Raw genomic sequence first — 27,745 nt, forward strand, 5'->3', positions numbered from 1 at the left:
ATAAAATGTTAGGAATTGTTGTAAGACTTTAAAATATTGAATAGATGAAGAAACCTTTCAAAGGGTTTATTTTAATGCTGTTTGAGAAATTATTTATAACGATTGATTTATAACTTTTGCCATAATTATTTTCAGAGGTGTTTGAATTAGATTGTATCCCGTTGCTTCTAGGAGTATTAATATGAATTTATTGAATTGATAACTTTATTTCTACTTGAATGAAAATGTTTTCTTGAAGTTATAATAAATGTTATTACAGTTTATTTGTTCTGACGTTCTGTTACTTTTTAAAATGCATTTGTCATGTTAACTTGTGTTGAATTCATTGAACTCTTAATTGTAAGTCAACTGTGTAAACTTTGTTAATTGTTACAACAAACTATATTTAGTTGATTTAACTCATAATTTTAAGGCAACAAGGTAACTTTTTCAGTTTTTTGTTACAAACAATTTTCAGTTGAGTTGACAAATCTGTTTTTCATATAACTTCGAATTAAGTTGTATCAACTTCTTCAAGCAATCAAATGGGTTAAGTTGACAAAAAAAGTTAGTTCACTCAACAATTTTACACTATGAAGTTGAGTGTACTTACATTTGTAAGTCAACTTAAACTGCTTGAAGAAGTTAATACAACACAAAATATTAGCAAAATTAGTTGAAACAAAAATCACTCAAGTTATTATAACTCACTCTTATAATTCCAATAAACTCACAATTTTAAGGCAACCGGGTAACTCACTTTAAAGTCAAAACAAACAAATCTTTGTGGTAACACTTTATAATAACTACACACTATGAATCATTTACTAAGTATTAGCAAATAGTTAATTGATTATTTGTTAGCATTAACTCTACATTAATAAACGTTAGTGAGCAGTTTATAACTGCAGCTACAAATGCTCTATTCTTGACTTCAAACCACATTTATAAATGCTTAATAATTGTACTTTCATAATTTGTAACTGCTTGATTTTTCATTACTAAATTAAGTATTGCATTATTTACAAACCAATTGTATTTAAGAGTAGTAAGTGGTTTTTAAGATCATTCAGAATGAGTAGTAATGATTAATAAACTATTGGAATTAACATTTATATATCTGATTATTCAGACCTATAGTAATGGTCACTATCTATGTTAATAAATGCTTTATTAACTCAACTTCATGCAGTTTTGTGACCTAATCTAAAGTGAGGACTATTTATGCTTTATAAACCCCTTACAAATGACAATTAAAGGCTCAGTATCAAACGAGCAATAATCTTCGCAATCTTATCTAAAAAGTAAAATTACTGTAAAATGTAAACATTGCTGAATAACAGGAGTGTCAAAATACGACATGAAATTTGATAAAACAACAACAATATAATCATTTAACAATAATAGGATGCAATGTTTAAACTGTGCAGTAATTTTATTTTAGATAAGGTTGCAAAAAAATTTTCAATGCAGTTTCATTTGTGTATCTTTAAACGATCTTTGTATCTTTATCTTAAATATAGTTATGAATAAAGTCGTTTATGTTCTTTTTATGTTCCTGTTTAGAGTTTAACTGAGCCTTTAATTGTCATTTATAAGGGATTTATAAAGCATAAATAGTCCTCACTTTAGATTAGGTCACAAAACTGGATGAAGTTGAGTTAATAAAGCTTTTGTTAACATGCAAATTAACTATTAGTACATGCCTGAATAAAAATAATTATAAATGTTAACTTTAATAGTTTATTAATCATTTACTAACTTATTCTGAATGATCTTAAAAAAACAACCAACTATGCTTAAATCACTGGTTTGTAAATAATGCAATACTTAATTTAGTAATAAAAAATAAATCATTAACAAAGTATGAAAGTACAGCTATTAAGCACATTATAAATGTGGTTGTAAGTCAAGAATACAGCATTTGTAGCTGCAGTTATAAACTGCTCACTAACGTTTATTAATGTAGAGTTAATGCTTAACAGATAATGAATTCACTATTCGCTATTGCTTAACAAATGGTTCATAGCGTGTAGTTATTATAAAGTGTTACCAGTATTTTTTACAGTGTACTGTTTTAAACATGCTTAAACAAGTTTCAATGGAAAAGCAAGTGAATTTGAAAGTGTTCATTTTTTGAGCTCTCATGCAGGATTCTTGTTCCTGGGGCTGAAATATGATGTTCCCAAGCCAAAAACAGAAAGTGATAAAAACAGCTTGAAACCATGAAAATCGATCATTGTTTTTGTTTAACAACGTCGTATGTATTTTAAATGGTTTTGAACAAGTTTCAAGGGAAAAGCAAATGGTTTAGAAAGTGTTAATTTTTTGAGCTCTCATGCAGGATTCTTGTTCCTGGGGCTGAGATATGATGTTTTCAAGCCAAAAACAGAAGTGATAAAAACAGCTTAAAACCATGGAATACATAGTTGTTTACCATGGAATACATCATTATATGCTGTTTTACACATGCAGGTTTAAACAAGTTTCAAGAGAAAAGCAAGTGATTTTGAAAGTTGTAACATGGAGGCTGAGGCTGTGTTAGAATCCATGTGCAGAAGTTTATTTAAGGAGTTAGGGAGAGACATCAACAAGTAAACAAGCAGAGAGCCGGCAACATATAAGCAATCCAATCCAAACAACAAACACAGGGGCATATCCAGGCGACGAAGAATAAGAGCAGGCAGAAGTTTCAGTAACACAACAATCAGTCCAAAACAGATCAAAAGGGAGCTGATTTTATTTTAGTTAACATTGCAGAGATTTACATTTCATTTGATACAGTTTCATTTGTGTATCTTTAAATAAATAGAAATTAATAAAGTCGTATATTTTCTTTTTCCTGTTAGAATATAAATAAGCCTTTAATTGTTGTTTTCTAGAGATTTATAAATCATGAATAGTCCTCACTTTAGGTAAGGTCACACAACTTCACTGGATGAAGTTAAGTTACAGTAACAAAGCATTTATTGACATACAAATTATTTATTAGTGTACACCTGAATAATAAGAATTCTAAATGTTAATTTTAATAGTTTATTAATCATTTACTAGTTTATGCTGAATGACCTTTAAAAACCACCAAATATTCTTAAATAACTGCTTGTAAATAATGCTATACTTAATTAGTAATGAAAATGAATCATTAACAAAGTATGAAAACACAATCATTAAGCACATTACACATGTGCTTATAAATTAAGAATATAGCATTTATATCTGCAGTTATAACTGCTTACTAAAGTTTATTAATGTATAGTTAATGCTAACAAAAAATGAATTTACTATTTGCTAATGCTTAATAAAGTCTTATATTATAAAAGGGTGATATAGGAAAATTTTTTTGTTCACCTAATTTAAAAAAATATTTCTTTTTGCAATATTGTGATTTTTTTAAAATTACTAAAATCATTTAAATTATAAAGTCAATTCCATAAAAGTTTTTTTCATGTGCTGAAGGCTCCTTATCCTGTTCCTAAGAATTGATATTTTATTTCATCTCATTTCCTAAGCAAGGATGCTGATGCTGAAATGTACACTATACTGCCATTAGGGGGCCGTCGCTAGAACCCATTTACTGGGGCACTTGCCCCTGTAAAACATCGCCAGTGCCCCAGTAAATGCTTTGGAGATATCAATTACTTCATATGCAAGTGTATTATTAAGAGTGGTAAATCCGAAACAAAGACGTTACTCTAAAGTTTTAAAACTAAAGTTTAAATAAATTATGGTGATCTTTATTATGCATGCTTTCTCATAGATTATGAAGCAAGTGATGAGTCAGGGAGGTAAAAACATAATAAAGCTAATTCTGTGCCACGTGTCAAGTCTTAAAGCACGTGTCATTCAAATTAAATGAATATTATGCAAAAGATTTTTAAATGATTATTTTAGAGTTACATTTAGGATTAATTATTTAGAATAATAATTGTATAATAACAATTTATTTATATATGATTATATGATAACTGTTTTTGCGCGCACACACACACACACACACACACACACACACACATATATATATATATATATATATATATATATATATATATATATATATATATATATATATAGATATATATATATTATTTATTGTTTTTTTGGCGGGGGATGTGCCGTAGTAGAGCTTTATGTCTAGCAATGCCTCTGCTTGCCATTATAAATTACTGGTCATTGTGCAATATAGTATTGTCAGTGATTGTTGACTTGCTCCCAAATATATCCCAGGTTATTTGTCTGCTATTTTCTTTGTGTGTGGTGCATAATTTCCGTCCATACTCCAAGCATTGACCACATTCTTAATTTTCTGTTCTGATCTCAAGCCTAGGCAAAACACGGGAAAGCATCAATCTGAGGCTGGATTTTATGATGTCCTTATGTAGACTTCTAACAAAGTATTTTACAGTATTTTAAAAATACAAGACACTAAAGTATTTTGATACAAAATATTAACCCATTTTCACAAACCCATCAACTACAAATTACAAAATACTATTTTGTATTTGAAATACATGTATCATAAATACTGCCCATCCCTGTATATACATACATAGCCAAAGATGAGATATGAAATTACATAATGCAAAGGAAATAAAAAAATTTATCTTGGATTTTATTATTATATTTTATTATTATATTTATAAAAAATGAAGGGACTTTAGTAATTGGGAATAGTAGTTATCGCTGTTCAAATCTGGTCCACACTCTAGTACAGAAGGCGGCGGTAATTCACCATTGTAGTTGGATGCCAACCGCCGATGAACATCAAAGAGGACGAAGAAGAAGTGACTGCATTTGGAATTTTCACTTCTGGTGCCTGCCTGCTGAAGGACGCGAACGCAGCTGAGTTGCATTGTAGCTTTGAAAATTTTGGAGATTCAAGCAGCCAGGAGTAGCAACATAACAATAGCAGTAGTAGCAGTGTTTTCTCACCAGTTGTGTTATGGGAACAGGTCAACAGCAGCGAGTCTGTTCCAGGTCTGATCTGGATTACTGACTGGTTTGACTCAGAGACACAACAACAGCCATGGAAATCCCTTCTATCATCTAAAAGCTGAAGCGAACGCTTGACATTGAAAAGGGCTTTATCAGTTTCTACGAATACTTTGTTTTTGTAAGTATATTTTCCAATTAACTACATGTTAAATACATTTTAAATAGTATCAATTTATACTGGCTATTGACTAATGCTATGCTTCGACGTCTTGTTTTTAAATCGCGTTAGCGGTAAACTTGCTAATAATTTTTGCTAACACTACGTCGGGCGTTTCACCTAAAAGCGTTCATAGTTAACGTTATGTGTTGTTTTAAATCACGACATGATGTTTAAGAGCGGTATAATTTCTTAATGATTAACGTTACAGTTTCATTTATGAGGTCATTGTGAGGGACGTTTTCGGGAAGTATTCAATGCGCTAACCGGCTAATTGCGTTACCAGCTGAGCTCAGCTAAGTTAATTATACTATATATGACGTTCAAATGAGTATAGGTATAACGTTACCATATTCTTTCATAATAGAGAGATAGTTGTTTCGGGTATGCTACAATAACAACCGTTCAGAGAAGGATGGTTTTTATTACTTTACGTCACAGATTTTTGTGTAAGTTAGCACACAAACATTGATTTTTATTTCTTAGTGCAGTGTATTGTTCTAGACCATAGATGTAAAGTTGGTTTTATATTCGCACATTCGTTCATTTAACTGTCTCTATATTGTTTACCACGCTAATTTGAATATTTAATCAGAATTAACATGCAAGTATGACTTAAAAACAACATCAACACTATCCAATTCACTGTGAACAATGTTGTATTTTAAAGTCATTGGCTTCCTGTATGATTTGCCTATTTAGAATTTGCAAACAATACTTTTATGAAATTATATTATTAAGGACAATGTCTGAATATAAAACCAACTTTACCTCTATTTCTAGTCCTGAGTCCAGCAGCAGTTTTATTATTAAGTTACACGACATCTGATGCACAGATGCCACTGGCACATGCCACTGAGGCTACATTCACAGTGCCAGACTTAGTGCTCAAATCTGATTTTTTTTCTCAGATCTGATTTTTTTGCATGGCTGTTCACACTGCTCTTATAAATGTGGCCAATATCACATTTGCAGTGTGAACAGATCATGGTCCTTAACTGACCCGTATGCGCAAAAGTACTGTTACGGAGAGCACAAAATAACACGCACGACGCTCTTTCGCCTTCGCGATCAACCCGTGCCTCAAACCGTTAACAAGCCCCAGTTTTGCCTCCAAAATCTTTTTAAAAATGAACAACCAACTTTCTGTAGTAAAGTAATTTCCATGTGTGCTATTCTACTATGCTGCTGAGGAGTAGAGGATGTTTGCAGCACAGAATGATGACAAATGTCGCTCGAAGATTATGTAAAGGTCACATGAAATCCGACATAACCGTTCACACTGCGGTCGCATTGCAAAACATCAGATCTGTGACTGATTTAAGACTACATATGAAAGTGGCACAGATCTCACCTAAAAAGATCAGATTCCATGCGGTTTGGGCTGTTCACACTATCATTACCTGAGTCACATGTGGGCAAAAAAAGCAGATTTGGGCCACATTTGGCTGCAGTGTGAACATAGCCTGAGTGTAGTGACACCGGTGGCATGTCCAGTTTTCACTGTCATGTGTCACTCTGTAGTGGCATGTGTAGTGACCAAGCGGCAACCTCCCGCTCTCCCTCGGGAAGCCAATATGGAAGTAACTAAAACTGCAATTCATCGACTCGCCTTGGGGGTCTGGCTCCAGGAAGTCCAGGGGCCTCATGTATCAACGCGTACCCCAGATTTCACGCTCACGTTTGGATTTACTAACGATGAATGAACATGAGAATGTGCGTTGGTCCACGCCAACTTCATGTCTGGCCCACGTGCATTTCTTGTGTGTGTTAGTTTTATTTCCATTGGCGACTCCTAGAGGCAATTATGTTAAATTGTACACTAGAAAGTATCTTTGAGCCGTGCAATGGCAGCTGTATGGGACGGGATCATCTGCATGTCTTGCAGGTTTCCATACCATGCAGTTGATCAGCCAAAAATTAAAGCGCAATTTGCAGCGATCGCTGGTTTTCCCAATGTAATCGGAGCGATCTACTGCACGCACATTGCTATAAAAGGCGCCATCTGAAGATGAATTTGCATACGTGAATCGGGAACATTTCCATTAAAAAAATGTGCAAATAATATGTGATGCTCAAATGCGCTTAAAATAATACACACACTTAATAATTGATTCCCACTTGTCTTCCTCGTGGTGAAGAGTAGGCAAAATCTGATATGTAGTGGGGGAAAAAAGAAGAATGAGTTCATCAGACGCTGGATTTGAGCCGGTTAAAATATGTTGCCATGCGCTTTCTGTTGAACACAAAAGAAGCCATTTTAAAGAAAGCCTAAACCCTGTAAGCATTGACTTACTTAGGGGGAAAAACAAATACTATGAGAGTCAATGGTTACAGGTTTCCAATATCTTTAAAAAAACAATAACGGCGAGTAAAGTCAGAATTTAACATTTTTTTTATCTTTTTAATCTTTCGAGTATTTTTTTTGTCTGTCCTTGGCCAATCACATACTCTCACATTATTAGTGTTGGAAGCATAATCTAAACACACTTTGCATAGATAGAAAAAATAAATATAGACTGCATAAATTGTCACATATTAGACATTGTGTATTAAACTTTTTTTTTGTTGTTTATCTTGTATACATAGACATTACATGAAACCTTATATCATGCAAAGTTTACCTTTATATGTTGTTAGAACTAAAAATGTGTATGAATAGTAAAAAAAAAAAAAAATTAATTATGCTTTTCTGTAAACATTATGATGTAATACTACTTCTGATAAATCTTTGTATTATTACATAAAATGTGCGTTTCTGTTTTTTTCTTAGTTTATACTTCAGCACTGCCGAAGGTTCCATCATGGTGCAGAAGTATCAGTCCCCTGTGAGAGTGTACAAACATCCTTTTGAACTTGTCATGGCAGTAAGTATCAGCCACAGTCTTAACACTCAACAGCAATTCAAATTCAATTCATTCACCTTTATTTGTATAGCGCTTTTACAATGTAGATTGTGTCAAAGCAGCTTCACATAAAAGGTCATAGTAAATTGGAACAGTGTAGTTCAGTTTTTTAGTGTTTAAGTTCAGTTCAGTTTAGCTCAGTTCAGTGTGGTTTTAAAAATCACTACTAAGAGTCCAAACACTGAAGAGCAAATCCAACGATACGCAGCTCTACAGATCCCAAACCATGCAAGACCATGGCGACAGCGGAGAGGGAAAAAAACTTCACTAATTGGTGAAGTGAAGAAAAAAATCTTGAGAGAAACCAAACTCAGTTGGGCATGACCATTTTAATTTCTCCGCTGGCCAAACGTCTTGTGCAGAGCTGCAGTCTCAGCGGCGGAGGCTGGAAGCTGGCCTCAGCGAAGACTCATCTTGTCCCTGGAGCGTCACAGGAATCAGTCTCATGTTCTCCACTCCTCCATGACCACCACAGTAGCTGCTCAGGACATGGCCTGGTCCAGGATATGGAAACCTTGGAATCATCTCGTCGTTGGTCTTGGATCGAATCAGTGACTCTGCATAGTCTGAGGGCCTCAGGAAGAGTATCCCCAGGTGGAAATGGAGAATAAAGAGAATAATTAGCGTAGCTGCTGTTCATAGTGTATATAAAACAAAATGCAGAAAACCTGTGTGAAAACCCACTAAGTGGTGCACTGAGTGTATGCTTTACTAAAAAGATAGATCTTTAATCTAGTTTTGAATTGGGAGCGTGTGTCTGAGCCTCGGACGTTATAGGAAGACTATTCCAGAGTTTAGGAGCTATAAATGAAAAGGCTCGACCTCCTTTACTCGACTTTGCTATTCTAGGTACTACCAGAAGCCCTGAGTTTGAGACCTTAAAGAGCGAGTTGGATTGTAGCGAGACAGAAGGTTGGGTTAGATAAACAGGAGCTAGATTATTTGAAGCTTTATATGCAAGAAGCAATATTTTAAATTCAATACGAAACTTAACAGGCAGCCAGTGTAAGGAGGATAAAATTGGGGGTGATGTGATCAAATTTTCTAGACCTGGTAAGAACTCTGGCAGTTGCATTTTGTACTAATTGAAGCTTGTTAATAGAGGATGCTGGGCAGCCAGAAAAAGTGCATTACAGTAGTCCAGCCTAGAAGTCTTAAAAGCATAGACTAGCTTTTTTGCATGTGAGATGGGTAGCATACTTCGTAGCAATATTTCTCAGATGAAAGTAAGCAGTTTTTGTGACATGGGATATATGATTTTTAAAATGTAATTGCTGTCTCATATGACACCCAGGTCTGTTATAGTAGAGCTAACTCTAACTTTGTATCCCTCTAATTGTAGGTCGAGTTGTGAGATCTGCTGTGTACAGGATTTAGGCCCAATTAAATAATAATTCTGTTTTGTCTGAGTTTTAGAGAAGATAATTGTTGGTCATCCAGTCTTTAAAATCGTTAATACACTCAGTTAGCTAAGACAGTTTAGACATCTCGTCAGGTTTAGTTGACATACATAATGGATTATCATCTGCATAGCAGTGGAAAGCTGATCCCATGTCTCCTAATAATGTCTCCCAGGGGTAGCATGTATATTGTAAACAGCAAAGGGCCTAAAACTGATCCTTGAGGCACCCCATACTTTACTGTGCTGACTTGTGAAGGCTGTCCATTAATATTCACAAACTGGTAACGGTCAACTAAGTATGACTTAAACCATTGTAGAGCCTGTCCCTGGACACCTGTAGAATTTAATCGATTTATGAGGATACCGTGGTCAATCGTGTCAAATGCCGCACTAAGATCGAGTAAAACTAATAGCGAGATGCACCCTTGGTCAGCAGCTAAGAATAAATCGTTGGTTATTTTCACTAATGCGGTTTCTGTACGGTGATGAGCTCTGAAACCTGACTGAAACAATTCAAAAACATTGTTATTCTGCAGAAAGGTGCATAATTGGGCAGAAAACAACTTTTTCTAGCATTTTAGACATAAATGAAAAATTTGAAATAGGCCTATAATTAGCTAAGTTGCTGGGGTCCAGTTGTGGTTTCTTAATAATAGGCTTAAAAACAGCTAGATTGTAAGGATTTGGAACATGGCCTAAAGATAAAGAAGAGTTGATAACATTAAAAAGAGGTCCTCCTATAACAGGTAGCAATTCTTTCAGTAATTTTGTTGGAATTGGGTCCAACATACACGTAGCTGGTTTAGAACTATTTATAATTTTATCTAGCTCTTCCTGTTCTATGATTTTGAAGCACTGTAGGTTATTTTGATCCAGTGGAATGTTTACTGGATCTGAAGTATAAGGTGGTGCAGAAAGTTTAATATCTCCTATTTTCTGTCTAAAGCCTTCTATTTTATCACTGAAAAAATTCATTAAGTCATCACTACTAATTTGCGGTGGAACATTTTGTTCAAAAGATGACCTATTATTTGTTTATTTGTTTTGACCTATTATTATTTAGTTATAGTGTTAAATATGAATCTAGGGTTGTTATAATTATTTTCTTTCAGTTTGCAGAGGTGCTCAGCCCAGATTTAGAGCCCTTCTATAGCTGGACATAGTGTCCTTTGTACGCAATTCTAAAAACTTCTAAATTAGTTTTTTTCCATTTACGTTTCAGGGCACAGGTTGCTGTTTTGAGAGCGCGGGTATGACTATTATACCATGGTGTAGTTTTATTTCCTCTAGCCTTTTTTAGTTTGATGGGTGCCACAGTATTTAGAGTGCTAGTAAAGATGGCATCCATACTGCTGGTTACTACATCAAGGTCTACTACATTTGCAAACTACATTTGCGTTTGCGGGTGCATTTCGAAATAGAGAAAGATCAGGTAAGTTATTTATAAATTCATCTTTGGTGGATGGAACAATAGTTCTACTAGGGCAATATATCGGAGCGGATCTGCTAATTTCAGGTAAACACAGCTTATATAGTAAGAGGTAGTGGTCTGTAATATCATCACTTTGTGGTATAATGTCTACATCAATGACCTCAATTCCATAAGACAGAATTAGATCTAGTGTATGCTTTAAGCGATGGGTTGGACCAATAACGTTTTGCTTTATCCCTAGTGAATGTAGTAAATCCATATACGCGAGCCCTAATGTGTCGTTAGCATCATCTATGTGGTTGTTAAAGTCTCCTACAATTAGTATTTGATCAGTTTTAACTAGTAAGTCAGAAATAAAATCAGAAAACTCTTTTAGAGGGTCCTGGGGGTCTATATATGGTGATTTAAAGCGAGAGATAACAGGTTTGTGTATATTGTCTGGAAGCATAACATTAAGCGCAAATACTTCAAAGGAGCTAAACATAAGTCCGTTTCTCTGATTAACATTAAGAATATCACTAAAGATTGATGCAACTCCACCACCACGACCAGTTGGACGAGCCTCATGTTTATATAAGAATCCTGGAGGAGTTGCTTCATTTAAACTAATATAGTCCTTTTGTTTCAGCCAGGTTTCAGTGAGACAGAGTGCATTAAGATTGTTATCTGTTATTATTTCATTTATGATAAGTGCTTTAGGTGCTAGTGACCTGATGTTTAGGAGACCAAGCTTAATGAAATTTGTATTTTCACTTTTTAGTTGTTTTTCTGGTTTAATTCTTAATAGATTATTTCTGGAGCAGTTTATTTTTTGATCTAATAATACGAGGAACAGACACAGTCTCTATGGGGTTAGCCAGATATGCATTACTGTTATTTAAGTGGGACGAATAAGAGTCTATAGGGCTAAATTGTGAATTTTATTTACTAGTCAGATAGAGCGAAGTATTCTGGAGGTGTTGTCCGACAGGAGTTCAGCTCCAGCTCGACTGGGGTGCAGCCCGTCAGCGCGGAAAAGCCTAGGACGCTTCTAGAAAAGATTCCAGTTATTGGCAAAGAGCAATTTCTGTTCTTTACACCATGTTAATAGCCATTCATTCAGAGCAAACGGTCTACTAAACCTTTCATTTCCTCGGCAGTAGGTAGGAAGTGGTCCAGAAACGATGATCTGCGTGGCGGGTGAGGTTCGTCGAACCGTCTCGATCATCTCTGTCTGCCGGAGCCTGGTGTCGTTCGTTCCCACGCGGAGGACGACGGCACCAAGGCTCTCGGCAGCGCTCAGGATAGTAGTATTGTGATTGTATTGTACACTTACCTCAGACGAGCAAGTATGGGGTAAATCGAGTAAAGCCCGTTGTTCCCGGAGCCGATCTCGCTTCGTCTCGAGGGAGCGAATCTGGGACTCCACTGCTTCCAGCTCCAACGCCTCCATCGATGCTTCTCCTGCACTCAAGGACAGACACACAAGCGACATCGTACGGGGTAAAGAGCAAAGCCAGTAAGTGAGAAAATATGTGAATGAAAGAGGTCCGTAGCTTTAGCTGACCAGTGGTGCTTACAGGCTAAAGCTACAAACAACAGGCGGATGCTCGAGAGACAAAACGTTTGAAAGTAGATTTGTTTGTATACGTGTGTTAAGGGATTGTTCACAGTAAGTAGGAGGAGACAAATATTTAGCGAATGAGGAGGTATTTTATGATAAAAATGTAATCTGCGAGTCTAAACTCCAAACACACGCAGCGAGGCTACCGTACAGCGACAGTGACGTCACTCATTGCATCCCAGCCCCACGAGGTATTTCATACAGCTCAGTGGTATTCAAGTTTAAAAGCCCAGGGGGCACATTAAAACCACATAAAATGCAAAGGGCCACAATTTAGAAATTGTGTAAGTATTTACGTAATATTTTAGCAGTTTTACTGACATTATGTATTACTATACCTGACTGCTTGTTCTATTTAAAAAATAATAATATTGAACATATTGACCAAATATTATATTCATTTATTCATTTTCAACCACTTTTCCGGGGCCGGGTCGTGGGGTCAGCAGTCTTAGGAGAGAACCCCAGACTTCCCTCTTCCCAGACACTTCCTCCAGGTCCTCCAGGGGGATCCTGAGGTGGCCCCAGGCCAGCCGAGAGACATAGTCCCTCCAGCATGTCCTGGGTCTTCCCTGAGGTCTCCTCCCGGTGGGACATGCCTGGAACACCTCCCTAGGTCGGCAACAAGGAGGCATCCGAAACAGATGCCCGAGCCACCTCAGCTGACTTCTCTTGATGTGGAGGAGCAGCGGCTCTACCAGAGCTGCTCCTGGGTAACTGAGCTCCTCATCCTATCTATAAGGGTGTGCCCTGCCACCCTGCGAAGGAAACTCATTTCGGCCGCTTGTATCAGAGATCTTGTCCTTTCAGTCATGACCCAGAGCTCATGACCATAGGTGAGAGTAGGAACGTAGATTGACTGGGAAATCGAGAGTTTTGCCTTTCGGCTCAGCTCCTTCACCACAAAGGACCGATACAGCTACCGCATTACTGCGAATAACAGAGATGAGATCCTGGGCTCTCCGAACAGGACCCCCTCCAGCCCAAGGCTGCACTTTGAAATTCTGTCCATAAAATTATGATCAGAATTGATGACAAAGGACAGCCCTGCCGGAGTCCAACATGCACTGGAATCAAGTCTGATCTCCAAGCAATATTGTAGAGACATGTCAGCCTAGACAGCCCCACAACCTAAGATACACAGGATAAATTTCATCCACCCCCGCTGCTTTGCCACTGCGAAGCTTGCAAACTACCTCAGTGACCTCAGCTTTGGTGATGGGTGAGTCCACCCCTGTATCCCCAGTCTCTGCTTTCTTAATGAGAGACCTGTGAGTGGGGTTAAGGAGATCCTCAAAGTATTCCTTCCACTGTTCAACAACATCCCTAGTCGAGAGCAACAGCTCCCCATTTCCACTGTAAACAGTGTCGATGTGGAGCTGCTTTCCCCTCCTGAGGCGCTGAATGGTTTGCCAGAATCTCTTTGGGGCTGACCGATAGTCTTCCTCTGTGGTCTCCCCGAACTCCTCCCAGGCCAGATTTTTTATTTATTTATTTTGCTTCCACAACCGCCCGGGCTGCAACACGCTTGGCCTGTCGGTACCCATCAGCTGCCTCGCGAGTCCTGCAAGCCAACCAGGCCCTGTAGGACTCCTTCTTCAGCTTGACGGCATGCCTTACTTCCAGTGTCCACCACCGGGTTTGTGGATTGCCGCCGCGACAGGCACCACAGACCACCACAGCCTCCCTCGGGATCTGGTCAAAGCTCTTCCGGAGGTGAAAGTTGAAAATCCCTCTGACTTGAGGTTCAGCCAGACGTTCCCAGATGACCCTCACAATACGTTTGGGCCTGCCAGGTCTGTCCATCTTTCTGCCCTGCCACCACCAGGTGGTGATCAGTTGACAGCTCTGCCCCTCTCTACCCGAGTGACCAAGACATACGGTCGGAGATCAGCTGATACAACCACAAAGTCAATCATTGACCTTCGCCCTAGGGTGTCCTGGTGCCATGTGCACTGATGGACACCCTTATGCTCGAACATGGTGTTTGTTATGGTCAAACTGTGATTAGCACAGAAGTCTAATAACAGAATACCACTCTGATTCAGATCATTGAGGCCATTCCTCCCAATCATGCCTGTCCAGGTATCGCTCTCATTACCCACATGGGCATTGAAATCCGTGGGTTAAAACCCGGCCACCAGGCGCTCTCATACAAGCCCCAATCCCAGACCTGGCTCCAGGATGGGCCCCTGGCTACGCCATACCGGGCAACAACACAATCATCGATGATATAAAACTCATAAGGGGTTATGACCTGTCACCTAAGACCTTTTTGTCTTGGGAGACCCTACCAGGGGCATTAGCCCCCAACAACATAGCTCTTAGCTCTTAGAACTCAGGCTCTCAAACCCCTTCACCACGATAAGGTGGTGGTTCATGGAGGAACAATAACAAAATATTATATATAAAATAATAATAAAACTATTATAGCTTTTTTTTTAGCATTATCTGAAAAGTGATGCAACTGAGCTGTTCTGATCATTTCAAATCCTTTGACTTGATACATCTGTCAACTTTCACCATAATTATCTCGTTGAGATTTTGCAGCCACTCAGACCATTGGCGTGAAAGGGTTTGTGGGATCTCGCTATGCCATCCGATGTTTCTTTGCACAATTCCTGTAAGATTCGATGACACATTAATCTCATCCATATACTGCAAGTTATTACATTGCAGTACCCTCTCTGAAACAAAGCATATGCTTGCAAAGCATATCCGGGCATTCCGCGTCTGGTGTGAACACAGCATTAGGGATCTCCATCAAAGTTTGAAAGCATTCAGGGAGGTAATGAAGTCATACCCTTCCTGTGCACAAGCTGAGCTGTTATGTTTGCCTGTTGGTGCATGATGTTATACAGATTACTTATTTTACTTATTTACTTATTTTGAACAGCAGCTGTGCCGCCCCTGTATGCCTACAGCTTGTTGTGTAGTTGTACGGTGCATCCCAACTTGAGTAGAATTACCAGAAAGATGTATTTGTAAATCAGGTTTCGATAAGTGATTTTTTTTTATTTTTATTTTTTTTTTATTTTTTTTTACTTTTTGAGTCATCAGATGATGCCTTTATATTTCCTTCCAACATAACTGGTTTTTAAAACTGACAACTTTGCATCGGTGGCTGCTATTTTTGCATTCATCATGAGTTGTTCCTTTTGTCTTTTGATTCTTTCACTTTGAATGCAATGTCTTTTTTCTTCCTCCCTTTAAAATATCTCTTCTCCATAGCAGCAGCATGTTGTAGTAATGCAGCGTTTTCTGTCATTGCTATTATCTGTGCTGTAGAGGTTGAACTTGAAGTACTTGCTGAACCTTTTGATACTTTACTACGTTGAGATTGGTTTGTAGACTCGTTTGAAATACTGTCATCAGGTCCTATTTCACTGCTTACTGCAGATGAAGCATCACAGGCTTTATCAACACTCTGCGACTTTCCCGCATCAGACAACCATTCTGTGATTTCCTTTTGAAAACACAGATTTTTCTGCCATTTAGCATTGAATCATTGGTTTGCTTATCAAACTCATCCTGGGGTATGGCATTTCCACAATTGCATTATGCAAATTTTCAGCTATTTTAAAATACTTGACAAACCTCAAGTTTCAATTGTGGTTTTAAGAGAAATTATATCATTCACATTTTAATTTTATTTACTTCTGTTTTCTAGATTTTTGCAAATTTTCAAAGAGCAAAGCCACCCCCCTTTGCAGTCAATTTTCTCACTCTCTTTGACGATACATTTTCATTAACAACACCATTATCATTTGCAATGTTTTCCCTAACAACCTTTCCACCATCAACATCAGCGGCCATGTCACAACCGTATTCTTCTTTTCCATCCATGAACAACACAGCCAGCACAAACTATCAGCACAGTATGTCTCTGTTTGGTCTAAAACTTCCATTCTATTACATGAGGCCTTTAACCATAAACAGCACCCATCATTCTTCCTTGTTGTCCATCCGTGTCAGCGTTGCAAACTCAATCACAGCAAGCAGATTTCCTTTAATCCTCGTTCACTTTTCACATTTGTCATTTTATACGGAAATCCACTCCAATAGCGATCCACGTATATTCCATTCAGGACGCTCATCAGTCCAACAGAAACAAAGTTTTTACTAATGTAGCAGCAGCTAACTGCCGAAGGCTTGGCATCTCAACACATGTTTTTTGCACACAACCAATGTCCAATCTTGCTTCCGATTCAAGTTTAAATTCACTTTATTTAGTTTTATGGAAATACATGCAATTATAATGGTGAATACCTTAGCATCCTGAAGAGTGTGGGGTAAAAACTCTATGGCTGTTTCTCAATATGCGTTCTTCAGCAATCTTGCGTCTTCGTGTTTCTCGTGTATAAATCATAATAAAGGAATGAACACATTAAGGGTGTTTATTAGCTGAAATTTGTATTAAAATCTTTTTTTTATTGTGCAATGTATATTTGTAAGGTCTTAATGCAGAGTCTATATTTTGAAAAGGGGAAAAACAATAAATCGTTCTATGAATACTGTAATGTTTACGTAATTTTCAATTAAAACGTGAAGGTCATGTGACCATCAGAAGAATGCAGCATCTCATTTCACACAGGACGTGTTCTCTGTTCTCGCGTGGTCATGAGTTCGTTCATCCGAGGTGACCTGGCAAGACCGCTCTTCACAAGACGCGAGTACGTTCTCTGCATTCTCGGAATTGAGAAACAGCCTATGTGTTCCCTTCCTTCAGTCTTCCTCCATCATGCAAGAAACACTGACTTAAACCCTATGTGCACATACTTGCCCCCAAGTGGTGACAGCTTAAAATACATTCACATCAACACATAGCCTGCTACAGAAGGCTTAAATTAATTTTAGTCTGAACACAGATAAATCTGTTCAGTGGCTGGTTCTGGTCTCAGGTGAGCTTGCGCTGAGAACCTAGGTAATAATGGTTGCAATTGACTGTACACATACCACTTATTTAGTTTTGTCCACTTTAGGTTTGTGTTCATGGTGGTTGTTTTCAGCGCAACACAGCTGTTTAGGAGCAAAAATTCAGGAGCATCAGCCAAAATCTAGGCACACCCACTAAAAGTGAGAGCACTGGCACTACAAATTTTATAGTACTAGAATTTATTGCATGTGAAATCAACACTATAAATAAAAAGTCTGCATATGCCCACCAGCCCTGAATGTACTGCTTGACATGAATGAGATGAGCTAAAATTGAGCTGATGATAATTTAACTGTGCTGTTCTCACAGGTGGTGTCTGATATTGCACAGAAGATATTGGCATATAACTCATTATTTGCATAAGTCATGTTAACCACAATACCGATCTTTTCTTGAGCTGCTATATAAGTTTAATTTTAGTGAATAAAAGCCCTTTCGCCATGTTGTACGCTATGTTGAATTTTGCAATTAGCTGCCACCAGCATCTTGATGGGTAAATGAAGCATTAAAGTCCACATGAACTGGAAGTTGCGACCTTTTTTTTGTTTTATTTTTTGTAGTGTGACTAAGTTTCTAGAGAAACTGAATATTAAATGAGAAACCAATGGGCATAGCTTGTTTTTTCTACTGCAACTGAATAGATGTAGTAAAGTGTCATGAACGCTGTTGTTAATTTTTGCTCTCTAGTTATCGGGCACTCTGAGTGCAGCTGTTAGTCATTCTGATGTGCAGCAGGCCAATAATTCAGTTACACCTGTACCCACTTGGTTTAATTTCTGTGCTGTTTATGTCACCCTTTTTTGTGTCTAGTTGCTTAATTACCTGTTTCATCTTGTCAGTCTTATGTGTCCATTGCCTACCTTCTGTGCTCTGTCCAGTCCTCGCCCTTGTCTTCGTCTGGTCCCTTCTTGGTAAAGTTCATCATTCACATATCCATCAGTCAGTTCTCTCTCTTCTGTCGGCGGATCTTGGTGCTGGTCACTCTGTGAGGGGTCCACACTTGCCAAAGCTCACCTGGTCTGCAGTCACCACTTCAGCCTCACGTGACTAGTGAGGTGCTTTGAGTTAGTTTGCCCACTATTCAGTCTGAAACATCGCTGAATGCCCACTTCCAGTCTGAAACATTACTATGGCCTTTTATGTGAAGCTGCTTTGACACAATCTACTTGTATAAGCGCTATACAAATAAGGTGAATTGAATTGAATTGAATGCCTTTTGGCAGGCTGTTTAAGTTGCTCCTTTCATCGTGAATCAAAGAAATATGTTATGGCTAATCAATTCTTCAATAATAGGTTGAAAATACCTTTTACGTCTGCTTAAATTAAATCAATGAATAGGCTGTTTGCTCATGCGTAAACATGATGCATAATTGTGAACAAGTTTATTTATGATTTACACGTTTGTAAACAGAGCTTAATTATGGGCCCGTTTCCACTGAGTGGTACGGTAAAGGTTTCGTTTGGTACGCTTTATTATGGCCGTTTCCGACTGTCAAAAAGCGAAACCGTACCGTACCACTTTTTCGGCAACCCTTTCGCAAGGGTACCCAACAAGAGCGGAGCCACACGCGCAGCTGAACGCTATTGGTTTACAGAGAGATTCGTCATTCGCTTGCCGCAACAAGCCAGAATGAAAACAAAAAACCCACCATGTTTGAAATACACAGCGAGAGATATATAGCGAATTATAAATACATATAATAACGAGCCATGGTCGATCTGGGCCTCAAACAAACCTTGTCGTCGTCTTGATAAACAGCCACAAAGCCAAGAGAGAAGATGACTCGATTTACCCTGTGCCCCATTAGTTTTTTACGAGCCAGCTGAGGCGCGAGCGGTTTCGCTTTCTTGCTATGCGCTCGCGTTGTGAAGTCAACATTATATCTAAATAACCTTCTTGCGGCTAACGTATTACTAACCTGGCGCTTGATTATTGACGTGCTTTTGAACCCCGATCCTTGTCAGACCACTGACACCCGCGGAGGAGTGAAGCGTGTGAAGACACAAAGGAGGCCCACGGGACGACCAAAGGAGCCGCTTATATTGCCGCCAACATGAACAAAATGCCATGTATAACTAACTTATTATCTTCACCTTTTGGACTAATATGAACTGGAAATGACGGAATTACTCTCTAACAGAGGCTTCATGTGCTGCTGAAGATTACATACACAGATAAGAGGTTTTCACTGACTGGGCTATATTTTGGGTTGTTTTGAACCTAAATACGGACTTAATGTCTGCTATATGTAGTTCTTCTGTAGTTGGTAACATATCGGAGACTTTAAGGGTCTGTATGTGTTTATATATGTTCATTTATTTAGTTATTTAATATAATTACAGACGTTACAGTAGGCTGTTTCGCACTGTCATTGATCTGCAGTTATAATCAACTCATGTTCATTGAAAAGTTAATAATAAATATTCTACACAAGTGTTTGTGTATGAAGCATCTGTTTTGTGAGAAGTGCTTTTCATATGATATGTAAGTGACCCATACAGCTTTATTGTAGACATTTCCTCGAGCGAGAATGACGTCGACTGAAACTTTGTCATACACCACGCCCACCAAAAGGGTACCCTTGTTAGTGGAAACGCAAGCCTGATAAAGGTGACCCGTACCAAACTGAACCGTACCAGTCAGTGGAAACAGGCCATAATAGCACATTGGGAATTTGGACCCTTAAAACGTTTAGTTAGCTATTAATTACAAGTGACTTTGTTTTAACTAATGCTAATTAATTGTGAACAAATTAACCATTAATTAATGCTTAATTAATGCATTATTTTGGACTTATAAATATTACCTATATTACTTATAATGTTACCATTTTTTTATTTATTATTTTTTGGAGGAATTGGATAAAAAAGATTGAGGATTACTGCTATAAAGCCTGTGGCACAGCAGGTTTGCAGCATAGTTAAGTTCTTTTCTGCCATGTAAATGAGCTAGTTTTTTGTCTTTTGTTTTATTTTTATTCTCAGGCATATGAGAGGAGATTTCCCCACCTGTCATCTGATCCCATGTTTGTGGACAGTGATGTGATCAGTGAGGAGAACAGTGAGGATGGATCATTTAATAAGATTGAGAGGAGGTGTAAACTTGATGTGGATGCACCAAGACTCCTCAAACGGGTAAAATGGAGACCTCCAAATCCTCTCTTTTGTTTGCGTGTAATGCTTGTGTATGTATTGTAAATGTATATACAAATAAATACAATATTGTGTGTGTGTGTAGATTGCAGGTGTGGATTATGTCTACTTTATTCAGAAAAACTCCCTGAACCATAGAGAAAGAAGTCTCTGTATTGAATCGCACAATGAAACCTTCTCTAACAGAGTCATCATCCATGAACTTTGCTGTTACTCGGTGAGTAAAAATTGCCCTCATCTCTTAGCTTTAATGTTACTGTAAGTTCTGCTCTAAGGCACTTTCTAGAAATAAGAAATAGATCACATTATTCTGATTCTTTCATCATTGCATTGGGTCACTATGAAACATTGCATATAGGGTAGAGGTCCTAAAAACTGGAACACTTAAGTCTCTGGAGGTGATGGTCCCTTGTATCAGCAGTCTTGAAGCGAAGCACTGTAAATTTAAACTTCTTTAACACCATGAAAATCTTTTATGGAACACGCAGCAAAGTTATGAAGTCTTTGAGCTGCGACGCACAGAGGATTCTTTGAAGAGAATTACTGAAGTTGAACAGGCTTCTTTTTTCCTTTAAGACATTTAGTGGTATAATGCTCTCACAATTAATCTTTTTCATCCACCCTTTAAGCAGCAACACAAGCAACCTTTTTTACAACTAACCAACAACTTCTTTTGAGGGAATGTTTTATCCTTTCTCTAAAAAGCGGGAATAAAAATCCAGTTTTGTAATTAGATTACCCTGCGAATTGTTCACTATGTGATGTCATCCATTGTGTGATGACATTTGCATAGTACTGATTTAAAAGTCTCAAATATTTTCCCATGCATTAAACACTTTCCAAACCACTTCCACTTTGCCCAGGACATTGTGCTGACTAAACATGACTGTGTAATGTTGAACTTTACCCAAGCATTCATATATACTTGTATGCATTAATAAGCAAGGTTTCACATATTGAAGTAAAGCCCAATCCCAATTCTATTTTTGTACCCCTACCCCTTCCCCTTGGCCCTTAAAACCGAGTGTGAAGGGGAAGGGCTTCAAAATTTACCCCTAAGAGTTGGGACAGCACCTGCACACGTCATCATATGTCATCGCGATCTCTTGCTTCATATGAGATCAGATGATCGCGACTGTTGTAGTGATTCCAGCTGTTTTATTTTTTTAGTATTTATCTTCAGGAAATCACTGAAGGCATATATTATGTTTTCATAATAATCTAATGTGACAATAAGATCAGAATACTGTTTTGATCAGAATACTGTTATCACAGTGGCCATATTCATCTATGTAAACACTAAAAACAGCATTAACATTATAGCAGACACCGTAAAAATCCTATTCCCACCCACTAGACTTTTCTGACAGGGTATTCGAGTGTCAGAATGTTGTAGGATTGCTGTACAGGATTAATGATAATAGATTGTGAAATTGTGCGTTTTTTTTGCATGACGGTAAAACATGTACGCGGTTATGAATATATTAAAACATGTGCTTGTTGTAAAAATTCGTAATAATGACCAAAAATACTAATTTGTGGATCTCCTTACTACCGGGTGTAACTTTCTGCCATTGTGCCTGGTGTATTCTGGGAAATTATCTTACCCCTTAGTTTCGAGTGTGGTCCTGAAAAATCTTCGTTCGAAGGGGTATTCACCCCTTCCCCTTAGCCCTACGCCTTCAAGCTAAAGAGAATTCGGACACCACTACCCCTTGACGTGAACACGCAAAACGAGGGGTAGGGGTAAGGGGAAGAAATGGGATTGGGCATAAATAAAACCCTGGCTCGTACTGGCCCAACAGGATAAAAGTAGTAATTGAGGTACAGAGTAATCCACGTTCCTAGTCTCAACATATGGTCATGAACTTTGGATGGAGGAAGTGTCTGGGAGGAGGGAAGTCTGGGGTTCTCACTTGAGACTGCTGCCCCAATGGCTCTGCCACAGATAAGTGGCAGATGGTGAATAAATGTTTTATTCAGATTTTAAACAACTTTTAAAAATGGATTTCATGTTGCCATTTTGTTATTCTGACTTCATCTAATTAAATGTTGCTTGTCTGAACAAGCCATGGTGATTTTGTTACCATAGCATAGTAAAATATTTAGTTTGTGTTTATTAAGATTTTAACAAAAATGTGGTATGCCTTTGTCAAATGTTAGGTTCATCCAGAAAATGAAGAATGGACATGTTTTGAACAATCTGCAAGTCTGGACATCAAATCTTTTTTTGGTTTTGAGAGCACTGTGGAGAAGATAGCCATGAAACAGTATGCAAGCAGCATCAAAAAGGTGTGAAGCCATGGACACAGTCTTAACATGGTTAACATGTAAACACATATTTTATAAAATTTATATACATTAGGGGTGTAATCAACCTTGAGCAGAATGGATTACAACCCATGGTTCGAAACACACGTGATCTGCGGTTTAATAACTTTTTTTTTTTTTTACTTGTCAATTATTCCAGCATTTGTAGCGATTGCAGAGACATCGCCTCCCATTTCATTCAAATCGCATGTATAAAAATATTTTGTCCTGGTCATTAAAGGTGTTTTCTGTCACTACTTGTTTAGCCTGCAACAAATTATAAATGATGATGATTTAAATGTGTTATTAATCCTCTAATGCATTTGATCAAAAAAGAGATTCAATTTTTACCCTTTTCATTTAATTATAAAGTTACAAACAATCAAATGACAAGTACTGGGAGAACAGTTTATAGTTCAGATATAAACACTATTGTTTATGACAAGATTTAAAATCATCGTCATATATGGCTTTAACTTGACTTCGCTCAAAAAGGAAAGTTTTATTAATTACATTGTTTAACCAATAGTTGGCAACAACCAGCCCTCATAAACGATACATTAATGAAACATATAATTTTTTAATGAGTGAATTATTAAATTATTAATTGAAAATTATTGACTAAAAATTACTATGTGTTGTACAAATTATAAAGTTAGATTTATACATTTAGCACTATCAGCAACTGTAATGAAGAACATGTTTCACAATATTAAATATTTTGTTTATTTTTATTCAGCTGGTTATGTCTTTTTTTTTTCTTTCTTGAATTAAGAATTTCTTGAATTACAGGTTCTAAGTTATGTTGGTTAAAACCAAAACTTTCTTGCATTACTGTTTTTGCAATAAATGGAAAGCAAATGAATAGAAAAACAAATTACATTTGTCTCCTCCCCCTTTTTGCATACACTGAAAAAATATTTCTAAATTTCCGTATTTTGTGATTCATATTATTATGTTTGTATTATTTATGCTTTTGAATCTCATAATGAGACCTTGACCTTTCTTTCTGACAATTTTTAACCTTAAAGGGCACCTATGGTGAAAAATTTACTTTTCAAGCTGTTTAGACAGAAATGTGTGTAAGTATAGTGTATAAGCTGTCATATTGGGGTGAAATAAACACACCCAGTCCTTTTTTTCCAAATTTAACAACATAAAAACGGTGGACCAGTTGGAGCTGTTTTCAGATCGACCGCAACTTTACATAGGAGAGCGGTCCCCCCGCCCACCAATATTGATTGACAGCTACGCGCATTAACATGTCCAGTAGTCACGTGTATAATCATATAATCAAGACAGGACGAGCGCAAAGCAGCCGGGAATAAAAGGTGTGTTCAGTTCGCTAGGATCATCAATCATCATCAAACGTGATCAAGAGTGAGTTTTACAAGTTTAAAATGTTTTAAAACAGAGCATGTGTGTAATGAATTACAGAGATTCACTTCAGATGCACTTAATCAGCACAGCCGCGTGTCAGAACAATTATAAAGGAAGACGCTTCAATCCCGGTTATTAATATACATTAATATAAGAGATATCCATACAGCAGTGGATATTACCAGTATCATGTCACATGCGTGAAAAACGAGTGCAAAGCTTAACTCTCTCTCTCTCTCTCTCTCTCTCTGTGTGTGTGTGTGTGTGTCTGCGTGTCTGAGCTAGGTGTGTGTGTGTCCACGTCTGAGCTGTGTGTGTGTGTGTATGTCAGCGCTACATTTGTGTGTGTGTGCGCGCTTTGTGTTTGTGTCCTTGCTGTGTGTGTGCGTGAACTTTGTAATGACATTGTGTGTGACTTATTGTTGCAAATCCACAAAAAAACTGCATCAAATAGTGATTGTTAAAGTTCTTACTGTAGTATTTCTCACACACGTTATGTGAGATCTGCTTCCTGAGGCAGCCGAGGGCGGCAATTGCTGACAGGCACGTGGGAACGATGGACGGGGAGGACTAGCCTTAAAGGGCCAGTACAAAAAAACAGCAAAACCTTTTTTCCAGCTATAATATAGACACTTCAAACAGCTATAATAAATAATCTGATGGGTGTTTTGAGCTGAAACTTTACAGACACATTCTGGGGACACAAAAGACTTATATTAAATATGAAAAAAGGGGTAACCTATGTGCCCTTTAAAAAGGGAAGTTTCTGAAAAATTTTAATAGTTTAAAGTGATATTGTCTGGTTGGTGTTGTATATTATGCTGCAAAAACCTTGTAATAAGCTGCCAGTATATTTTCTGTTATTTTACAGATTAATTTCTCTATATATTATTTCTTAAACATTATATTATTTCAAACTACTAAAATGTCAATAAAATCACTTTAAACTATGACGTTGAATGTTCAACAACAAAATTAGACAGAGCAGAAATCAATGTCCCACAATGCAATTCACAACTGTAAATAATTGGAAAACACAAAATAATAGAGAGAGATATAATATATATAGAGAGAGAGAGTGTTGAAGTCAGAATTATTAGCCCCCTTTTGAATTTTGTTTTCTTTTTTTAAATATTTCTCAAATGATGTTTAACAGAGCAAAGAAATTTTCACAGTATGTCTGATAATATTTTTTCTTCCGGAGAAAGTCTTATTTGATTTTTTTTTTGAGCCAGAATAAAAGCAGTTTTTAATTTTTTAAACACCATTTTAAGGACAAAATTATTAACTGAATTAACCTAGATAAGCATTTAAAGTCACTTTAAGCTGTGTAGAAGTGTCTTGAAAAATATCTAGTAAAATATTTTTTACTGTCATCATTGCAAAGATAAAAGAAATCCGTCTTTACAGATGAGTTATTAAAACTATTATGTTTAGAAATGTGTTGAAAAAAATCTTCTCTCCGTTAAACAGAAATTGGGGAAAAAATAAACGGGGGCTAATAATTCAGGGGGGCGAATAATTCTGACTTCAACTGTATATATTAAGTATTATTTTTTTCTATTTTCAACATTAACATTTAACATATGAAAAATGTATATTACAATATTATGTTTATATGGGTTCAGTTTATCATGAAAAGAAAATGTATATTTTTATAAATAGAAAAGCTTACCTTTCTAAGATATGACCAATATGTGCTAATTTCTTTTATAGGGTAAAGAAATTATTGAATACTATCTGAAGGAGCTAGAGGAAGAAGGCATAATTTATATACCACGTTGGAGCGTTTGTCCATCATCGCCCACCAAATCCATGAAGCCAGTTGTTCGCCCTGTGTTGCACATGATTCCCAGTGTTATTATTGAAGTCCCACCTGTGTGCATGAATGATACTCAAGTGTGTAAAGAGACCAGCAGTCCTTTGAGCAGCCTTAATGACACCCTGGTAGCCAGTCCGGATGGTGAGTACTAATTCTGTTGATTATCTATCTATATATTATGAAAAAAAAAAGAAAATTAGTAGAGTTGGGTATCATTTTAATTTTAATAATTCCATTCCATATTCCAGAGCAAATACTTAATTACTCACATTTGAATATTTACTCACTTTACTCACCCTTCAATAACTAAACCTTTTTGGGTTTCTTTCTTAAATAAATACAAATTATATAATATAATATATATATATATATATATATATATATATATATATATATATATATATATATATATATATATATTATATAAATATGAGTAGCCTATCCATGGCAACACTGGCGCATGTACTCGCAGAAAGATACAACTGTAAGGGTTCATACGGTCATGGAAATGCTGGAAAAGTCATGGATTTTTGACATGGCATTTTCCAGGCCTGGAAAAGCAGAAAAACCCACAAAGTTTTGGAAAAGGCATGGAAAACAGATATCTGTATACTTAAATATAGGTTAATTGTCTTTAATTCTTTTCTGTCCTTGGCCAATCACATACTCTCAGATTATTAGTCCGGTGTAAGCATTATCTAAATAAATTTTACATAGATATAAATAGCAATTAGCCATCATGGGGCGCAGTGGGTAGCACAATTGCCTCACAGCAAGAAGGTCACTGGTTCGAGCCTTGGCTGGATTAGTTGGCTTTTCTGTGTGGAGTTTGCATGTTCTCCCCGTGTTGGCATGGGTTTCCTCTGGGTGCTCCAGTTTCCCCCATAGTCCAAAGACATGCGCTTTAGGTAAATTGGGTAAGCTAAAATTTTCTGTTGTGTATGTGTATGAATAAATGTGTATAGATGTTTCCCTGTGATGGGTTTCAGCTGAAAGGGCCTCCGCTGCGTAAAACACATGCTGGAAAAGTTGGCGGTTCATTCCGCTGTGGTGACCCCAGATTAATAAAGGGACTAAGCTGAAAAGGAAATTAATGAATAAATATAAATTGAAACTAAATAGATTGTTGCGTGTTGTACGACATGCTGTAATAAATTGTAACATATATTGTTTTTTGCCATGCATATGTAGACATTGCAATAAACTTTAAGTCTTGAAAATTTACTTGAAAGTCTTGGAAAAATCATGGAAACGTCATTGAATTTTAGTAGTTAAAATGTGTATGAACCCTGAACTGTAAAATGCTTACTGCCATTCACCGTGTGAGAATGACTGAAAAAATCAGGAATTGATTAATGGAATCAAAATCATGCATCTTATCGAATACCTGGTTCTTTAAAAAATATATACCAGTTTTAAAATGGAACCAGTTCTTAATACCCAACCCTACTCAATAGTGCCTCCTACAAAAATGTATTTTTCAATATATATTTAGATAAACTGGATGCTGACTACATCAAACGCTACCTGGGTGACCTCACACCCCTGCAGGAGAGTTGCCTCATTCGCTTGCGTCACTGGTTACAGGAGACACACAAGGGCAAGGTGAAATACACACACATCACTTCCTATATTTCTTAATTTATTTTCAGTCATTCAAAGATTGGAAA

The 27,745-nt window shown here is 37.0% G+C and overlaps 1 protein-coding gene across 1 annotated transcript in view; it reads left to right on the forward strand.

The window, feature by feature from the left end:
* The first annotated feature begins 4,756 nt into the window (after window positions 1-4,756).
* Window positions 4,757-27,745, forward strand: part of si:dkey-237i9.1 (SEC14-like protein 1) — a 155,301-nt gene continuing 132,312 nt past the window's right edge. Inside the window, exons 1-6 of the mRNA XM_056459877.1 lie at window positions 4,757-5,092; window positions 7,905-7,998; window positions 20,396-20,545; window positions 20,649-20,780; window positions 22,727-22,855; window positions 25,970-26,077. Of these exons, the coding sequence (XP_056315852.1) occupies window positions 7,936-7,998; window positions 20,396-20,545; window positions 20,649-20,780; window positions 22,727-22,855; window positions 25,970-26,077 (582 nt within the window). The 5' untranslated portion in view covers window positions 4,757-5,092; window positions 7,905-7,935. The remainder of the gene's footprint in view (window positions 5,093-7,904; window positions 7,999-20,395; window positions 20,546-20,648; window positions 20,781-22,726; window positions 22,856-25,969; window positions 26,078-27,745) is intronic.

The sequence above is a fragment of the Danio aesculapii genome, chromosome 6 (assembly GCF_903798145.1).
Source record: "Danio aesculapii chromosome 6, fDanAes4.1, whole genome shotgun sequence".
NCBI lineage: Eukaryota > Metazoa > Chordata > Actinopteri > Cypriniformes > Danionidae > Danio > Danio aesculapii.